Source organism: Cupressus sempervirens, chromosome 4 (assembly GCF_028749045.1).
Source record: "Cupressus sempervirens isolate cs-2001-9-10 chromosome 4, ASM2874904v1, whole genome shotgun sequence".
Classification (NCBI taxonomy): Eukaryota; Viridiplantae; Streptophyta; class Pinopsida; order Cupressales; family Cupressaceae; genus Cupressus; species Cupressus sempervirens.
In genome coordinates this window covers 437,397,568-437,418,156 of record NC_143121.1, presented here as the reverse complement: position 1 = coordinate 437,418,156, position 20,589 = coordinate 437,397,568, and the positions used below count along the sequence as shown (strand labels likewise).

The 20,589-nt window shown below is 37.8% G+C and overlaps 1 protein-coding gene across 1 annotated transcript in view; it reads right to left on the bottom strand.

Annotated features, from left to right (window-relative positions):
- LOC149561889 (uncharacterized) overlaps positions 1-20,002 on the bottom strand; it is a 43,125-nt gene extending 23,123 nt beyond the window's left edge. Inside the window, 5 exon segments of the mRNA XM_089827922.1 lie at positions 13,803-13,858; positions 13,861-13,898; positions 13,994-14,165; positions 14,803-14,921; positions 19,923-20,002. Of these exon segments, the coding sequence (XP_089684048.1) occupies positions 13,803-13,858; positions 13,861-13,898; positions 13,994-14,165; positions 14,803-14,921; positions 19,923-20,002 (465 nt within the window).
- Between the last annotated feature and the right edge of the window lie 587 nt (positions 20,003-20,589).

The window sequence follows — 20,589 nt, the reverse complement described above, 5'->3', positions numbered from 1 at the left end:
GTTTCAAAAGCAAGGGGTAACTGAATCTTCTTGGCGTGTTTGGGAGAAAATGATTGGAATAGGAGAGTATGCTCTTCACCCTTGTGGTGAACCAGAAATCTTGACTTCCAAAATTTGATCCACTTTGTGTAGTTAGAATCCTTTAGAGGGCCTGCTCTCGGACAACCTGAGAGGAACGACCCAAGTGGGAACAAGCCGATTACCTGGCTCTTCCAACCCACTATAAACTCAAGGCTATCAAGGACACAAAACCTTGGTAGACGTAGTGTTTATCTTCATCTAGTGTGATCGCTTATGGGATTTCGACCATAGGGAGATCAGTAGGCAAGAATGCTTAAAGTACTCTTGTGATCGCGAGATCGGTTACTCATCGCAAGGTGAGGTGTCCCGTAATTGGGAGCAAGAGGAACACTATGAACGGAAGCCCGATCTAAAAACTCTAAGTTAGTAACTACCTTTTTTTTAGCCGCTCAACTTCTTGGTGCAAGGATTGATCCTAGTGGACTACCCGGATCACCCCAAGATTTACACTCACCATATGTGTTCCCTTGGTTATGCTTATGGCATTTCCATGACAAAGCCAATATCTCTTGTGGGCAACCACTTGGTGTGAGGCGAAGGAGCATCAAGCGTGGGCTAAGTTGTTGAGTAATGAACCATGACTCTAAGGTAGATTGCTTGGCTATTGTTTTCGATGTTTTGACTAGTGTTAACGTTCTTGCAACATAAACATTCCGATAAAGATTTGTTAGGAAGGCTGTTCTGATATCCCAAGTGCGTATTGACAAGGTTGTTTTTACCCTTGATCAATTGTTTTGAAGACATGTTACAACACTTACTATTTGCAAACCTTGCTGTTTACTGATACAAGTTGAGACGAAATGTTGTCTGATTGAAACAACTATCTGATTGAAAAATTGAAACGAACTCCAAGCCAAAAAATTGATTTTTTTTTTTTACACAAAACTAGCACTCTGTCACATGCTTTCATAAGAAATATCGCGCGACATTTTTTTCAAAAATTATGTCGCACGTCAGTAGTAAATTATGTCGCACTGTGTCTTATATTTCGTCGCACTTGGTATAAATATATGTCTCCTGAACAAAAAGTATCGCACTGTTCCTAAAATTCTGTTGCACGACATTATTTGCTGAACTTATGTCACCCTCCTTTTGAGAGAGTATCAGGGTCATTTTGGGTCAAAAACAGAGTTTGCCATCGGATTTGTTTGGTCTAAGGAGCATCACGCTAGTCACCCTTGATCCTAGCCACGTATCAGTGTGTGAAGAATTCATCTTAAGTTGAAAAGATGGGTTTAGTCCGTCGAATGTAAGTCTTGAAACGTCTTGATAAATCACTTGTCAAAATTCAGCTATTATTTTTCTAGCTATCCACTATTGAGCTTCTCGCTCGTCCGCTCGGCTCGAGTCACCCGTGCTGTAAGATCTTGAGCACTATTTGACAAGCCATCTAATCACATTTTGACAAGTGACTAGTCCTGATCGTAAAAGCTTCAAATTTGGCTCGCTCTTCTTGTCCTACTAAACAAAGCCAACTCTTTACATGCCGGTCACAACTAGATATCAAGGTGGTAACGGTAGCCACACGCCTTTCATTTTCAAACAATTGGAAACACCACCCAAATGTCCTCGCAAACAACCTTGTGATAAGAACCTCGAATTTGATCAAACACAAATAGCTAACGTTCGGCACAACCCACTTTATAGTTTTGAAAATCCATTTGGCACACCCTTTGAGACACCCGAGGGTACGAGTGGTATAGTCACTATGGTGCATCCTGATGAAATTAAATGTCGCTTAGAAGAACAAGCACGTGAAACCCAAAAGACTTTGGAGGCTATATACGCTACGGAGAGAGAAAATCAATAAGCTAAAACTGACAATCAGGCACGCTACAAAGGATATAAAGGAACTTGTCCTCGAAATCCCTTTGAAAATAATGATGGTAATCACACACCTCCAAGGACTCCTACAGCTGCCACTAGTGCATGTCCTTCACCTAAACCATCTCATCATGATAGTGATGAAGAAGTAACTAGCGAAGATGTGATCAAATTTCAACAAGATGGCTTCGCCCAAAAACTAATGCTCAAAGCTTTAGAGGAAAATGGAGACCAATACTTCCAATACATGGCAGCTAGGGGATGGAAACTCCCTAAAGGTTTTAATGTTGAACATATTATCCCAAAACGAGAGCCCACTGAGGCTGAAATCTTAAGGGAAGAAATACAAGAACTAAGAAAACAATTTACACAACTGCAAACTTCAAAAGAGCCACCTAAGACATCATTTGTTGAATCAATTTGCGCTCTTCCATTTGATAGGGGTCTATACATGCTACCATTTCCTAAGGATATAGAGGTTCCTAAGTATGACAAATATGATGGAAATGGTGACCCTCACGACCATGTGAGACATTTCTATGCTATTAGCATGGACTTTATGCATGAAGACACCTTTCTTATGCATTTGTTCCCTAGAAGTCTAAGAGGACAAGCTATGGAGTGGTTCACAAAATTGAGTCCTCCTCTTAAAACATTTGACGAACTTGCACAACGTTTTATCCAGCAATATTCGTACAACATTCAACATCCTGTGACAGTGCTAGACTTATGCAACATCAAACAAAGACCAGGAGAGTCTTTTGCAATATACCTTCAATGATGGAGATCTTTATACTCTCGGTATCCTCGGCAAGTGCCCGAGGCTGAAAAAATTGACATCTTTGTCAACATGCTTGTACCCGAATTATACTTTGATCTAAGAAAATAGTTATTCACATCCTTCAACGCCATGGTAGAAAGTGCATATCGCATTGAGGATGTTGCTATCAAAAAAGGTGATATTACCATAAACAAGGATAGAATTAACAATGGGAACAATAAAGACAAAGGCAAACCTTGGAACAAAAACAAGTATGTTGTCAATGACGGAGTAGTGGACACTCCTAAGACTAAGGAGCCTACGTTTAACCTTTCCAATGCCATCTATGCAACAAAGCAACAAGAAGGTTCAAAACCACAACCCTTTGACAAAGGCTCTAAATTTGCGAAGAAGCGACATGTTTACACACCTATGGTTGAACCTTATGAAGTGGTTTTAAAAACCTTAATTGCAAACAAATTAGTTACCTTACCAAACAACTCACGTCCTTACGATCCACCTATTAGACCTCCATGGTGGAGAGAAGATCATACTTGTAGCTATCACCAAAGTAAAGGACATAACATAGAGAATTGCTTCAAACTCAAAGATGTAATTCAAGACCTCATCGAAGCTAGAAAAGTTGTTACAGATGGCCTTGTTAAGAATACTGATCATAAGGCTTTCCAAAAACCATTACCTGAATACGAAAAGGGTGAGACCTCAAGGGTAGCTGCCAAAAAGAATCATGACGCCAAAATTAGTTATGCTTACACTAACACTGATAATGTTATAAGCATGCTTGAGCCTGTTGAATACATATGTATGGCAAGCTCCAACAATGACAACTGGCCAAATTATGACGCTAAAGATGAATGACCAAGAGTGGTCTTAAGGACACGATCCACTCCTCAAGATCATACTGATACTAGACCCAAGGTGGTACTCCAAGTGGCTAAGTCTTCATCTTCTCAGGGTGAACCACTTAACGCTGTCACTAGGGGGCAATCTAAGGTTGTCCTAAAAGTTGCTAATGATCCTAAAAATGCTTCATCATCTAAGAAACCAATTACTTCCAAGATCTCCAACTATGATCTTGTTAGCCAACTGCAATGCACACAAGCACAAATCTCCATTTTTGAGTTACTAGAGTTATCTCCTTTGCACAGGGATATCCTTGAGAAAGCTTTACGTTCTGCCAATGTTCCCACAGATATTGATGCGGAACAATTCCAAGCTATGGTGAACCACATCTCCTCGCCCCACTATCTCACCTTTTCTGAAGAAGATGACCGAGCTCTTAGTCATCCCCATAACCTTGCTCTTCATGTCGAAGTTCAAATCTTTCATACCCGTGTTCGTCAAGTCTTGATAGACAATGGTGCAGGGTTAAATATCATTTCGTTCAATGTAATCCAACAATTGGGCATGTCTGAATTTGCCATCGATCCTAAGCGCAAGATCACTATAAAGGCCTATGATGAGGTTGAAAGGCCTTCTAAAGGTCTAATTGTACTTCCAATCAGAGTTGGTCCAGTTGAGAAGAATGTCATTTTCCAAGTCTTAGACATACCACTTGCATACAACTTGTTGTTGGGACGACCATGGATTCATGATATGCAAGCAGTACCCTCTACATACCATCAGTGCATTAAGTTCCCTTTTAATGGTACTGAAGTGGTTGTCCCCGGCGACAACTCCATGTCTATCAACACATTATCTACTGCCAAAACGCTAGTCCCGCACAATCGCTCTTCTCATGAGCTAGCACCATCTTTCACAAAATGTGAACAAAAACTGAAAATGATGAGCCTTGGTATGGGCGAGTACACTTTGGACTCTATTGCTGCCTTACCAATTTCCCCTCGGTCTTATGGGAAACCAACTATTGCAAAGAAGTCTTCTACTTCTGCTATGACACTTTTTGGCACTTTTGTGCAATCTTCCATACCACTTGAAGCAGAGAAGGAAGAACAAGCCATTAGGGACTGGATCTACAGAGAAGAGGAAGACGAGGAGGTTACAATGACTACCCCTATTTCTCCCAAAAAATATGGAAAAGGCTATAAATTTTTGACAAAAATGGGCTACCAGGGCCACGGGTCCTTAACTGGTTGTAAGAATGCTCTAGTTGAACCTTTAAGTCACACTCAAGGTCATGATGCTCAAGACACCGCTGGTCTAGGCTTTGGGCTAGACAATAATACACCAAACTGTAGTCAAATATTACTCATGTCTAGTGAATCGGAGGATGATGACTCTCCCATAATTGCTACTACTACACAAGACGAAGACTTTGTTCCTCTCACTTCCCTCCTTTGGGGAGAAGACATAGTTATTGCTAATAATGAAGAAGCTTCTACCTCCCAACAACAGGAACAAGAAGGGTCTACTTCTGAGGACATAAATAGAGGACGAATTAGGCAGAATATTGCTCATCTCATAAATAGGGGTCAAAGTACAGATTCTCATGAGTATGAATGGGAAAGCCTCTCTGATGCATCTTGTGAGCTAGGGGTGGATGTCATTCATGCCTATGCAACCCAACCCAATGTAGTCGAATGGTCTAGTATGAGGTCAAATGAGTTTGACTCACAACATGTCTTAATGGATCACGCTAGTTCCTCTAGGACTATTCCTGACCTGAACTCTTTTGCGACATTTTCTATAGGCTCAACTTCACAGGTCACCAGAGATGACTCCTTCCATATCAATCACATTAAAACTTCTCCCTCACTCTCACTAATTTACCCAGAACTCATAGATTGGTCTATCCAAAATCAAAAACCTGAAATACGGTCTTTCCAAAATGACTATGAGATCACTTGTTATCTCAACGCAATTGAACCTGTCATTTCTTCCACTAGCAAACCCGCGGTTAACATGACAGAATCAGATATCAAGTACCTCAGTCAAAAAATTAAAAGAAAAAATAAGCGATCAGACGGCAAAAACCACATTGTGGCGGTGTCTGACCCTCAAAAAAGTAAAAATAAAGACGTATCTAATGGTGAAAACCTCTCTGAGGCACCTGCGGATGAGGTACTTGGTAGTCTGCCAAGCTATTTCCAGGATAGATCTTTGATTCTAGTCGAACCTACACAGCCTATCAACTTGGGAATAGAAGAATGTCCTCAGATTATCCATGTAGCTCAATCTTTGTCAAACAAAGAAAAGACACAATTTGCTCAGTTCTTTCAAGACAAGAAGGTCAACTTCGCATGGACATACTCTGACATGCCAGGGCTTGATACAGATCTCATCATGCATCACTTATCAATCTCACCAGATGTCAAGCCTGTCAAATAGAAGTTAAGAAAAATGCATCCACATGTGGCTCTACTGGTTAAGACAGAGTTAGAAAAACTATTGAATGCAAACTTCATTAGGGCCATTGATTATGCTGAGTGGATTTCCAACATTGTACCTGTCTCCAAGCATGACAAATCCATACGAGTCTGTGCTGATTTTAGAGACCTCAATAAAGCGTGCCCCAAGGATGACTTTCCACTACCAAACATCGATATGATAGTGGACATGACTGCAGGTTATGAGATGTACTCGCTCATGGATGGATTTTCTGGGTACAACCAAATAAAGATAGCTCCAGCAAACCAAGAAAAGACAGCCTTTACATGTGCATGGGGTACCTTTTGTTGGAATGTCATGCCTTTTGGGCTCAAAAATGCTAGCGCTACATATCAAAGAGCAATGAAAACCATCTTTCATGATATGATGCATAAAAACATGGAAGACTATGTTGATGACACACTGGTGAAATCAAAGAAACGAGACACACATCTCAAAGACCTTAGTTTGATATTGGACCGTATGGAACAATTCCAACTTAGGTTGAATCCAAAAAAATGTGCCTTTGGTGTCACTTTTGGAAAATTGCTAGGTTATATCATCTCAGCAAAAGGCATTAAGGTTGACCCTGAAAAGGTCCAAGCTATCATGGATATGCCTCCACCAAAGACTATCAGTCAGCTTAGAGGTCTACAAGGACAGCTACAATCCATAAGAAGATTTATCTCTCAATTAGCTGATAAGGCTCAACCTTTCAATAAAAATCTGCATAAAGGATCTACCCATATTTGGAACAGTGACTGTCAACAAAGCTTAGACCAAATCAAAGGCTACTTGGCAAAACCGCCAGTTTTGATGCCACCCATTCTGGGAAAACCTTTGATTTTGTACATTTCAGCTACGGATTCTTCTCTAGGAGCACTCTTAGCCCAAAGTGATAAGACGGGTAAAGAAAGAGCCATATACTATATTAGTCGAACTTTGGTGGCTTATGAACTAAATTATACAAGTATAGAGAAGGCATGCCTTGCTATAGTTTTTGCCTCCCAAAAACTTCAGCATTATATGTTGGCCCACACAGTTCACTTGATTGCCAAGATAGACCCTTTGAAATATTTATTAAGTAAAGCTGCACTTACTGGTCGCCTTGCTAAATGGATGATGATTCTTTCCGAATTTGACATTCAGTATGTTGAACGTAAGGCAATCAAAGGACAGGCCATAGCTGACCAGTTGGCTGACTTCCCACTTGAAGATGTAGCACCTCTACAAATTGAGTTTCCAGATGCCTCAATCATGAACATTACTGACAGAACATGGAAAATGTTTTTTGATGGATCCCATACACAGAATGGAGCAGGAGCAGGGGTGTTGTTTGTTTCCCCTCATGGTTATACGATCCCAAAATCCTACAAATTATTGTTCCCATGTACAAACAATATTGCAGAGTATGAAGCATTAACAAATGGGATCAAAATGGCCCTTGAATGGCGAATAACTGAGCTACACATTTATGGGGATTCTCAACTGGTTGTGAACCAAGTGAATAATGAATATCAAACAAAGGATGATAAATTGATCCCTTATAAAAAGTTGATAGATGCTCTAAGGAACTATTTTACCTTTGTAACATTCCAACAAATTCCTAGAGCAGAAAACAAGGCTGCTGATGCTATGGCCACCTTAGCATCTATCCTCCAATTACAAGAACATGAATCACGATTTGAGTTCCTGGTGGAAGAATTGTGTCATCCAACCTATGATTCTTCAGATAACCATGTGATCTACACTGTTGTAGGTCATGATTCCTCCCGCTATGCAGCTATTTTCTCCTACCTACATGATCAGGTTATTCCCGAAACCCTCACGCGCAACCAAAAATGCCAACTCCTTCGTAATGCCTCACACTACACTTTGGTCTTTGGTGACTTGTATAGGAGGGGTCTAGATGGAACGTTGCTTAGGTGTTTAGAACTAGAAGAGTCCGAGAAGGCACTTGCCGAAGTCCACGATGGCATTTGTGGGGCGCATTCTAATGGCCTTGCACTTGCCCAAAAACTGCTTTGGACGGGTTATTACTGGCCCACCATGCAAGCTGATGCTGTGCGCTATGCAAAGTCCTATCAGAAATGTCAGCTCCATGGTAACTTGATACATGCTCCTGGGTGAGAGTTAATCCCTTCTGTGACATATTGGCCATTTCAGCAATGGGCCTTTGACTTGGTAGGAAAGATCCATCCAAGCTCATCTAGCGGTCATAAATTTATCATCACAGCAATGGAGTATTTCACTAAATGGGTTGAAGCTGTACCATTATCTGCTGCTATAGGCAAACATGTTGCCCTGTTTATATTGAATCACATCATTTGTCGATATGGTATCCCATCCTCTATTGTTACAGATAATGGAGGACAATTCAAAAATAAAGACTTAAAACAGCTGTGCAAAAAGTTTGGAATTAAGCAACACTGGTCTTCCATTTACTATCCCCAAGGGAATGGCCAAGCTGAGGCCTCTAATAAAACGCTGCTAAAAATCCTACACCGCACAGTTCACAAGTCTGGGAAAGATTGGCACTTGCAAATAAATCTGGCACTTTGGGCCTATAGAACCTCTATTCGTACTCCTACAGGGGCTACACCCTTTTCTCTAGTCTATGGCTCTGAGGCTGTTCTCCCATTAGAAGTCGAAATACCTTCTTTGCGCATCTCCTTACATGGGTTAATAACTGATGAAGACCATAGAGCTATGAGAGTACAGGAATTAGAGACTCTGGATGAACGACGCAAGGCTTCTTTTGATCACATGAGAGCTTATCAGAAGCGCATGTCTACACAATATAACAAAAAGGTTCACCCCCGTGAGTTCCAAGTTGGTGAACTCGTGCTTAGAGAGAATCCCAAAAATCAGCAAAATCGAGAACAGAAAGGGAAATTTGAACCTAACTGGTTAGGTCCTTACATTATCACAACATCATTTGGGTCTGGTGCTTACCAATTGTCTACTTCAGAGGGTGAAGAACTTGCAGAACCTATCAACATCCTACACTTGAAGAAGTTCTATACTTAGAGGCTTGCTGCTCAGCTATCTTGTATATATCTATGAGTCTGAAAAAATCTTAAAAATCAGAAAATGTCCTGAAAAAATGATCATCTTAGTGAAAACCTCACTTTGATGTATCACCAAAAAAAAAAAAAAAAAAAAATCTGTCAAAGTGGTGAAAACCTAGAAACAGGCGCTACTTGAAACCCTTGCACCTATGTCTATCAATCTCAATCATCCACTTTGCTACACATCTCCTAGCTTGGAATTGTTTCTTGTCCTCATCTTGGGGGCATAGCTACTTAGCCTATTGAGGTATTCTTGTGGATTAGGGTTTCTTTGACAACTCACAAAATAGTGTTTCTCAACACTTCCCCCACTTTGACATCAAGTGTTTTTTAACACTTTACAGATAGTTTACCTACGATCTCCGATGTCGCGATATCTCACTATCAGAATCAAGTCTGGAAGAAATGGCCAAGTGACTTACACACATGCACTTTAACACTTAAATGACTGAGCTATGCTGACATTTATCTACTTTGTGTGCTGTCTATGATGATTTCTTTGCCATGTATTCCCTCCCTAATAGTCTTTCAAGGATGTCATTGACTAGAAGACTGGGGGCATGGGACATATTTTCTTGATTTCTACTTGTGGGTATACTTTTGTTTGTCTATAGTGTTGTAAGCATTCATGCTTGTCCTATTCAACACTTTGACTTATAAATGTTTCATCCTTGATTGTTTTGCAAGACCGCACTCAGGGTTTATCCTGGCGCTTATGCCTTGATACAGGTGTAATCTTGCTAAATTAAACTTAGGGAATCTAATCGTGTAGTTATCTTGACTTACATGTCTCTGATGCTTAGATTGGATTTCCACATACCTATCTAATATCGATCATATTCATATCCTCATAGTTATACTAGTGATGGTTGTATGATCTCATGATGTCCCTAATAAATGCTCAATGATGAAATTAAGAGTCTAAATGTTATACACTTCTTGTTGGTAAACCACTTTGCATATTAGCTTGCATTTTAGGTTCATTTTCTAGCTTAGTCTTGCATTCTTGCATATGGGGAGAGCTCTCTCTTCATCTTTTTGTGGACATATCAACTAACTCCTTTCATATATTTCTTTATTTTCTTCTTGTTCATGTCTTTTCACCTTCTTAATCTTTCACTTCATCTCTTTTCTATCTTATCATCACATTATATAAAGTTTTGACCTCTTAAATAATTTTGACATCCTAGATTCATTTTCGGGATCGAAATCCAAATTCGAGTTCATCTTGATGGTCAAAATTGTCTTTTAAAATTCTACTTTCTTCTAAGCAATTAGCTGACCTTTTGAGGTCTAATCTCTGAATCATCACTGGGGCATCTTCATTTATTCATGACTTCATCATTTCCATACTTCATATCTACTTCAATTCACTGTTTCACATCTAAATCATCTTTCTACTAGATTTGACCTAATTTTATGCTATATCCTTCAAGGTCAACTCTAGTCAAACTGGGGCATTTTGTCAGTTTCTAATAGTCATTCTTGAGTTCTAATCATCTATCTGTCATCTTGGACATTGCTATATTCTAATTTTCTCATTTCTAGCCAATTTTTGCATCCCCTTACCTCATTTCAATTTCGATCTCGAGGGGGCAGAAATACTCTATCACTGCTTAGGAGCATTTGTTTGATCTTCTCACTTGCTCTCACTCTATCTGCTTTTCTAAGTGTTAGTATTCTTCTTGAATTCTGACATCATCTCTTCCTAGTGTTCAGTACTACTGCTATCAGGCTGTGCATTTAGGACTTGCTATCTATTTCTGCATTTCATTCTTTGAAATCATATATCTATATCTATCACTGCCTACTAGGCTTTCTATTTTCTTTGACATAATGTGTTCCCAGATCGATCACACATTAGTCAAAGAGGGGCAAATGTAATCACCTAAAAATGGTCATCTAGACTATTAGCCCCCTTCTCAGCATTTTGGCTAAATTAATTTAATCATTTATCTAGACCAAATTGCTAATAATCAATTTATTTGATTATAACCTATAGTTTGACTATGCTATCCTAAGTTCATTATTTGATTAAAAGAATATGTCCACTTTTAATTAAATAAAATACCCCATTCTTCTAACCCACTTAAAGTGCACACATAAAGTCCTTTTTCTATTTTGCAATTAAAAGAAAAGGCTTTGTGACTTTTGTCTTATATGACAAGTCAACTTATATTCTATTGGTTGGTTTGTGTGTGCACATGGATCACTCCTCTTTTCAAATTCCACTGTTGATCATCCACCATCTTCATCTTGATCTCTATCGTCCATACATCTTTAAAAGGGAGAGAGCTTTCCCCCTCAATCAATCCATCTTTTGAAAATTGTTATGCTGCACGTTTTCTAACAGGTTTCTTTGGAGCTTTGTGGAGAACTTCTATTTCTTGTCTACATTCTCTCATACCATAGCATTTTAGCTTAGATTCATGTTGCATGTTAGTTTAGCTTCTATTTTGCAATAATCTATCTCACATAGCTTAATATTTGGATTGTAACACTCTCATCCATTCTTAGAATAGCTGCATTTGACATTCTCATTCTAGCTTAATCTTCATTTGCATTGCATCCTTGAGGAACTCCTTGGGACATTTGCATTCTTGCATCTTATCTTTGGAACCTCCTATTGCATGGTTTACTAGCAAGAAGAGTATCTCTAAGGCTCATCTGAGAGCCTTCTTATTCTTAAAATATACTCTCTTGCACTCCGTGGATAGGGAGCTCTAAGCCGGCATCCGAACATTCCAAACTCATGGAATCGTTTGGATAGAAGGGTTTAGAGTGGGACACTTTCGAGTGTACAAGTAGTAGCATTCTACATTACTCCTATTTGAGTTGTAGTTTTCCTTACCTCCTCTTGAAGTATTTTGTTAGCTACTTGCTCGATCCGCTCTTTGTGAGCTTTTTGCTACAACATTTATTTGTCCTCCATTACCTTGGCCTCTGCCTTTGGAGTTTCTATCTAATCCATTTCTTCCTCTCCTCCTTCCTCTTGGATTTGACTGAGCCTTGAATGCTTTCTCTTGAGAAGAAGAAGATGCAAATTTGTTGATCCTATGCTCATGGGTTTGAAGAGTACCCATCAACTCATCCATTGTCAAAATAGTGAGGTCTTTTGCCTCTTCTATGGTCATGACCAAATTTTCATATTTATGAGGTAATCTCCTCAATATCTTTTCCACTATCCTCTACTCTTGACAGTCTTCTCCATTTGACTTCAGTTGATTAATCACATTGGAGGTCCTTGAACTAAAATATGCAACTGATTCATTTTCTTTCATTTGAATTTTCTCAAACTCCCTCCTTATATTCTGTAGCTTTACTGTATAGACTTTATCAATCCCCTTGAAGTTCATCTCAAGGATATCTCATGCTTCCTTTGCATAATTTGCTACTGTAATCTTGGGAAATACTATCTCTATCATTGCTGCTTCAATAAGACTTAATGCCTTAGCATCCTTTCTCCTTGACTCTTTCAAATGAGTCTTTTGATTATTGGTAAGAGCAGGATACTGAGCAGAGGTGTGTCACATCATTGAACCCATCAACAAAAAACTCTCATAAATAATTTGCAACCATTATGGTTTTCATTTTCTTTGCCCATGTATCATAATTTTGTCTATTGAAATGTGGTGGCTACTGCCAAATCTTTCCTGCATCTCCTACCATGATAAATATCCTAAAAAAATTACCCTAACTCACTTTGTATATGGGGCCTCAAAGCTCTAATACAATGTGAAAAAAAAAAAAAAAATTACAAATTTAAAAAAATTCTTAGCACGTGAAGGTGCCAAGTGATAGTTGTGCTCAACACCTTAAGGAGCTGAGTGGTAGGAGGGTGCCGAGTGAGCTTGGCACTTGAAGGAGCCAAGTGAGCTCAACACTTGAAAGGGCAACTTGACACCAATGGATGGCGAGTGAACTCGGTAGTGTGGATGTCAAATGAGCTCAGTCACCATTATAGGGTGGAGCTCGGTAGAAGAAGGTGCCAAGTAAGCTTGGCAAAAATTGCAGAGATAAAAACACAAATGAAGACCAAGCTGAGTGAGTTGGTTTATAATGTGAATATTTTCACTATTAAAAGCAGAGAGTTACGACTTAAAATATTCAACAATAATCTTCTCAAATGCAATGTATAGAGGAAGAATAATGGATTCTAGTATGCCTCCTTGCTTTCTATTCAACTTTGATTAAAACCATTACAAAATCTAGGAGCATTCGACTTCAACCAAAAAACCTTAAATAACGCTAAATATTCAAACTAATGAAACTTCAACCTATAAACTTTAAACTTGCATCTCTAATGGATGCATACAATAGCACCTAGAGAAATCACTACTTCACAGGTTGAAACACACAATAAACTATGAACTTATAGAATGACTAGATAAGAAATACATGTATTTGTAGGTATGAAATGAACTTCCTTCTATCTTTGCACTCTAATGACTGGATCTACTGATCACTTCTCTTCTCTCTAAAACTTCTAATCTTCTCTAGTCTGTTGAACTTCAACTTCTACTACTAGAATGAATGTGACACATTCCTTTTTTCTTCTACTATAAAAAATTTCCCCCCCTTTTCCAAATATGAAAACTCACCTACCAAATTCATGTTTTTTTGTCTGTTCTGGTAGGTGGGCATTTGGCTCCAGGGGAAAATGACCTTTTGCATTTAATATTCCAATATTTTTCACCTTTGCAAATTTGTCAAATTACTTCTCCATTACATAAAATCTGTTGAATTTTTTCTTACACTTGCTCTAGTGGCATGTGTCTGTAAGATGTTCTAGTTTGATTCTAGTGACATCATATCTATTATGCAACATCCACAATTTTTGAGGACAAGTTTATAGAGTAATGGTAGACTACACACATAAAATAATATTAAGTTGGATACAATTTATAACCTATAGTCTGTGATTGGAGTAGGAGGCTTGACATAATAATGGAAGACCACATTTTCTTCCTCATCCACCAAGAAGACTTGTGCACAAAGATCTACAGACCCATCCTGACCACCACCCACCATCTCACAACTCATTGCAATGGCAAAAATATTTCCCTTATTTGAACTTTCACCTTGAATTTGCTAGTTTTGCTTTTGAAATCTCTTATTTTCTAAGGAAATTTGTAGTACAGACACCTATATGGATGTAAACTTCTTAAAACAATGATTCTAAATTGTTAAAAATACTTATTAGAGGATATTAGGGCATTTTTCATTGAACAAGGAATGAAAAAATTGTGTTAAAGTAATTGATATGACTTTGGAATAAAAAATAAGAGCTTCAAATTCATTAAGAGCATATAGGGGGTAATGGTGGGAGGGATTGACAAGCTTCTTGATGAGAATGTAGTTGTACTATAGTTGGGAAAATTTTGAGACATAAGCTGCATCCCCTTTCACTAAATTGCTTCACACACTCAGCTTTCAGTAATGGACCTAATCAAGAATAGTTCAAAACCACTGTATTAAAAAATGTAGGATTTTTGTGATAGTAAATTAAGAAGGCCTAAATCATTTGACATGATGTAGTGGTAGTTTACAAGCCCTAGATTTAACAATGTCAAAAGAGTTTACACCAAATTCTAGTTTTTACCTATTTGGTTATCCTTGAGTCTTGCCATGGAAAAATGAGAAAATAAGGATAACATGATAATGGAAAAGATAAAGAGAAAAATACCAATCAAATTTTCTCTTAGCGAGTCATTGAACTGCAATGCTTTATGCAAATAGTACAAATTGGTCCATGTGGAGAATGATAAGAAATTTTCATATGCTCAACAAGATGCTCCACTTTGTTAAATTGTTTGAAGCATGTTGCACATTTATGCCTTCAAATTAAAGGAAAAATCAACTGCATAAGTGCTTGATATTCTCTCCTTAAGACACATCTTCACAAAAATATTCTAAAGGCTAATATTTTTGACAGTTCTCAAAACTAGAAATAGGCTTGTAATAAGTTCATTCATGAAAAGTTGTATGATATATTTCTTAGATCGATAGTTGGCTGCAATCTATTTGATTTTTTTTGCAAAAACTTCCTTGTCCCAACATTTTAACTATGGGAAAACTATCTTAAATATGAAGGAAAGAATTTCTTAATCCATAAGGGCAAGCACTAGTTAGTAAAATTAATATTAAAACTACTTTATTTTAACTTGTATTAGTATCATAAACTGAAAAAATGTTGATATGGACATCATTAGGGTAGACCTAAGAAAATAATGAGAATGGAACTTTATACAATATAAAGAGCATTCTTTGTCTTTTCAAAGATCTAGCAAACTAAAAATCATTGATATGGTACTATGTACCTTCTAAAAGTAAATTCATAGGATAAAAACACGTCCATGCACTGGTATTGTTGTAGAAGTAGGTTTTCCATTAATTTTTTTTCTTTTCTTAAGGAGAAGCACAATTAAAACATCGAAGATGCAAAGCCACATTAGCTTGCATTAATTGTAATATACACTCCTAGAATTAAGTTTTTTTGAGTATAGCACATTACTATTGTAAAAAAAAAATCACAAATTAAAAAAAAATTCTCGGCACGCGAAGGTGCCGAGTGATAGTTTTTCTCGGCACCTTAAGGAGTAGAGTGGCAATTTTGCTTAGCACCTTAAGGAGTTGAGTGGCAGGAGGGTGCCGAGTGAGCTCAAAACTTGAAGGAGCCAAGTGAGCTTGGCACTCAAAGGGAAACTCAACACCAATGGATGCCAAGTGAGCTAGGCTTCAACTGTAGAGAAGGACTAAACCAAGTGACCAAGTTTATAACGTGAATAATTTCACTATTAAAACCAAAGAGCCAAAACTTAAAATATTCAAAAATAATCATCTCAAATGAAAAAAAAAAAAAGGGAAGAGCAATGGATTCATGTATGCCTACTTGCTTTCTATTCAACTTTGAATTGAAACATTACAAAATCTAGGATCATTTGGCTTCAATCAGAAAACCCTAAAATAACCCTAAGAACTTCAAACTCATAAACAACTTAAAAATTTCTACTTGCAACTCTAATGGATGAACACAATAGCACCTGGAGCAATCACTACTTCATAGGTCAAATCAAGCAATAAACTATGAACTTACAAAATGACAAGTAGAAAAACATGCAATTGTAGGCATGACAATGATTCCTTCTGTCTTTGCAATGACTGATCTACTGATCACTTCCTTTCTTCTTTCTCTTCTCTTCTACTCTCTTCAACTTCTCTCAATCTAGTCAAATGAAACTGATCATTCCATTTTGTCTTTAGACCTAAAATGTTTTTCCCTCTCATTTTTCAAACTCACCTACTGGCAATAAATTTTTTGGAACGTTATGCAATCCTTTAGGTGGTAGGTGGGCATTTGGCTCTAGGGGCAAGATAACCATTGCATTAAATTCCAACACTCCCCCTTTGTCTCGAGCCAAACAAAACAAGGATCACTGCTGATTCACATCAACTACACCAAGACACTCTCCTAGGTGTACAAAAGTTCCAATGCTTAATGGCTTTGTGAAAATGTCTGCTAGCTATTGCTCAAACTTACAAAATTTCATTTTGATATCCCCATTCTCCACCAACTCTTTGATGAAGTGATATCTGATCTCTATATGTTTTCTTCTGCCATGGAAGACTAGATTCTTGGACAATGCAATTGATGAGATGTTGTCACAATAAATTGTGGTTCCATCCCCTTGCCTTTCATTCAAATCTATCAAGATCCTCCTTATCCAAATAGCTTGACATGATGCTGCATTTTCTACTATGTATTTAGCCTCTATTTTAGATTGAGAAACAATAGGTTGCTTCTTGGATGCCCATGAAATTTCACTCAATCTCATATTAAATACATATCCGAAAAAAACTCTTCCTATCATCTATACTTCTAGCCCAATCACTATCAGTATAACCTATCAACTTGAATTCATTTGGTGCAGTATACAAAATTCCAAATCCCTTAGTACCTTTCACATACCTTAAGATCCTTTTTCCCACTTGCCAATGGGAATCCTTTGGTTTTTACATAAATCTAAAAATTAGACTTACTACATGCATCAAGTCTGGCCTAGTTGTAGTCAAATACATTAAACTTCCAACCATACTCTTGTATAGTGTCAGATCCACTCTCGTGCTAGAGTCTTCCTTGCCCAACTTCAGACCTATTGTTGTTGGTTTGGGGGTTGCCTTACTATTCTGCATTTTGAATCACTCCAAGATCTGCCCTGCATATTTTTCTTGAGAGATGAAGATAGCATTATGCATTTGTTTTACTTCTATGCCTAAAAAGTACTTCAAGAGACCTAGGTCTATCATTTCAAACTCATTTTTCATGGTCTCTTTGAACTCACCAATTAGATCCTTGTTATTACCAATAAAAATCAAATCATATACATAGAAGACAACAACCAACACATTTCCATTTGTTGCTTTGATGTAGAGAGTAGGCTTACCATTGCTTTTTCTAAAATCATTGCTCATCAAATATGAGTCAATCCTACTGTACCATGACCATGGAGCTTGCTCGAGCCCATAAAGAGCTCTCTTTAATCTATATACTTTGTGTTCTTCACTTGCGACTTCATAACTAGGTGGCTACTCCACATAAACTTCTTCTTTCAATATATCATTTAGGAAGGCAGACTTCACATCCATTTGAAATACCTTCTATTTGTGCTGAGCTGCAATTTCTATGACAATACGCATGGTTTCCATTCTTGCAACTGGGGTATATGTCTCATCATAATCTCTGCCATACTACTATTTATACCCCTTTACTACCAGCCCTGCCTTATGCCTAAAAATCTTGCCTTCAGCATTACATTTGGTCTTGTAGACCAATTTCACTCCAATCACTTACTTGTTGGAAGGAAATTCAATTAGCTCCCATGTCTCATTCCTTTCTATAGCATCTATCTCCTCATCCATGGTCTTACACCATTTCTTCTCCTTAATAGCTTCTTCAAAATATATTGGATCACCATGAGAAAATAATGCAAAATTAACACTCTCATCATAATCCTCATACCTTTCATCTTGGTATATCTCCTTGAGACTCTTGGTCTTTCTTGGTAACAAGGAGGAGAGTGCAATATTAGAATCTTCACTATTGCTACTTTTCTGACCAGCTCCATCTTCAGTATTATTCGACACTGACACTTGTTCATGCCTAGAGCATCTTAGCAATGACTGAGGCTACTTTCCTTTTCTTCCATCTTCTCCTCCTTATTTCTATTCATCAAAATCCTCTTCACTCATAATTGGCACTTTAATTAAGGTGCTCGGTGATTCATCAGTTGGTCTATACCATGACTAATTTTCAAGAAATACTACATCCCTTTAGAGAATCATTTTGTTGTTCAATGGGTCATACAATCTATATACCTTTGGTTCTAAGCTGTACCCTATGAAGATGTACTTCACACCTTTTTCATCCAATTTCTACCTTTTCTCTTTTGGCACATGTGCATATGCAACACATCCAAACACCCTTAGTTGTTTAACTCTCCATTTTCCTCATGACCATGCTTCCATTGGAATTCTATCATGGACTACCTTTGTAGGACACCTATGAATTAGGTAAACTAATGATTCCATAGCCTATCCCCAAATTTTAGTTAGGAGACCTTTCTCTTTCATCATGCTCCTTTCCATTTCAACAATGGTCCTGTTCTTTCTTTTAGGCACTCCATTCTACTATGATGTATAGCTAGTTGTGAGCTCTTTCTTTAGACATTTTTTCTGCAAAAAATTACAAAAGAATTGGAGGTAATCTCCCCTCCTCTATCTAATCTTAGGACTTTGATATAGTATCCACATTCTTTTTCATCCTAGGCTTTGAACTCAAGAAACTTATCAAATGCTTTAGATTTATATTTCAAAAAATAAACCCATGTCCTATGACTGAAATCATCAATAAATGTCATGAAATAAGTACCCCCCCAAATGGAAGTAACTTGCATAGGACTGACTAGGTCAGTATGCACTAACTCTAATGGATATCTAGCCCTCCTATAATTTCTAGAATTAAAGGGAAGCCTATGTTGCTTACCCAAAATACAAGCCTCACACTTGTCACATGAATTTCCTATTTGTGGAAAACCTTCTACCATTCTTTTATTTGATAACAAATTTAAACCAGCATAGCCAAAATGACCATACTTGAGATGCCATAACCATTAAGGGTCTTCAATCACACTTTATAAAGCTGATTGTGTGTGAGGTGCAGCATTAACTTGAGATGAGAAACATGTCTCTATCCTCAAGGGAAACATTCTATTCTTTCTCATTTGAACTGTTGCAAGTAAGTTCTTGCTTCCACCTTTTTCATGAATGACACGCGTGTCATTCTCCATTAGAACTTTGTATCTATTTTGAATGAGTTGACCAATGCTCATCAAATTGTGCTTCATAATAGGGTCAAAATACACATTTTGTATTTCCTTCTTTTCACCTTGCTTGGTGCGGACCATCATAGATCTTTTGGCCAGTACTGGTAGGGTTCCATTATTACCCATTTTAATCTTAGATTTGAAACTCTTGTCAATGAATGAAAACAAGGTTTCATTACCACTCATGTGGTTGCTAAATCCACTATGGAGGTACCAAACCTTAGGGATTCCTTCTTCATCAACATTATGCATGATGAAGGCAATGGCATTGTTTCCACTTTCCATGTTCACCTCAGCTACATTTGCTTTTCCTAACTGATCATTTTGCTTCTTCTAGCATTCACTTGCATAATGCCCATACTTATGAAAGTAGTAGCATTCTACATTATTTCTATTTGAGTTGTAATTTTTCTTACCTCCTCTTGAAGTATTTTGTGAGCTACTTGCTCCATATGCTCTTCCTGAGCTTTTTGTTGCAGCATTACTTTGTCCTCAATTTCCTTAGCCTCAGCCTCTGGAGTTTTTGCTTGAGCCATTTTTTCCTCTCCCCCTTGCTCTTGGATTTTATTCATCCTTTAATTCTTTCTCTTGGGAAGAAGAAGATGTAGATCTATTGATCCTATGCTCATTGGTTTGAAGAATACCCATCAACTCATCCATTGTCAAAATAGTGAGGTCTTTTGCCTCTTCTATGGTCATGATCAAATTGTCATATTTATGAGGTAAACTCCTCAGTATCTTTTCCATTATCCTCTACTCTTGATAGTCTTCTCCATTTGACTTCAGTTGGTTAATCACATTGGAGGTCCTTGAACTGAAATATGCAACTGATTCATTTTCCTTCATCTGAAGGTTCTCAAACTCCCTCCTTATATTTTGTAGCTTTACAGTATGGAATTTATTAGTCCCCTTGATGTTTGTCTCAAGGATATCCCAAGCTTCCTTTGCATAATTTTTTGCTGCTATCTTTGGGAAAATTGTCTCTGTCATCGCTGCCTCAATCAAATTTAATGCCTTAGCATCTTTTCTCCTTGACTCTTTTAGTTGAGTCTTTTGATTATTAGTACAAGAAGCATACTAAGTTAGGTCTATCACATCATTGAACCCATTAATCAAAAACTCC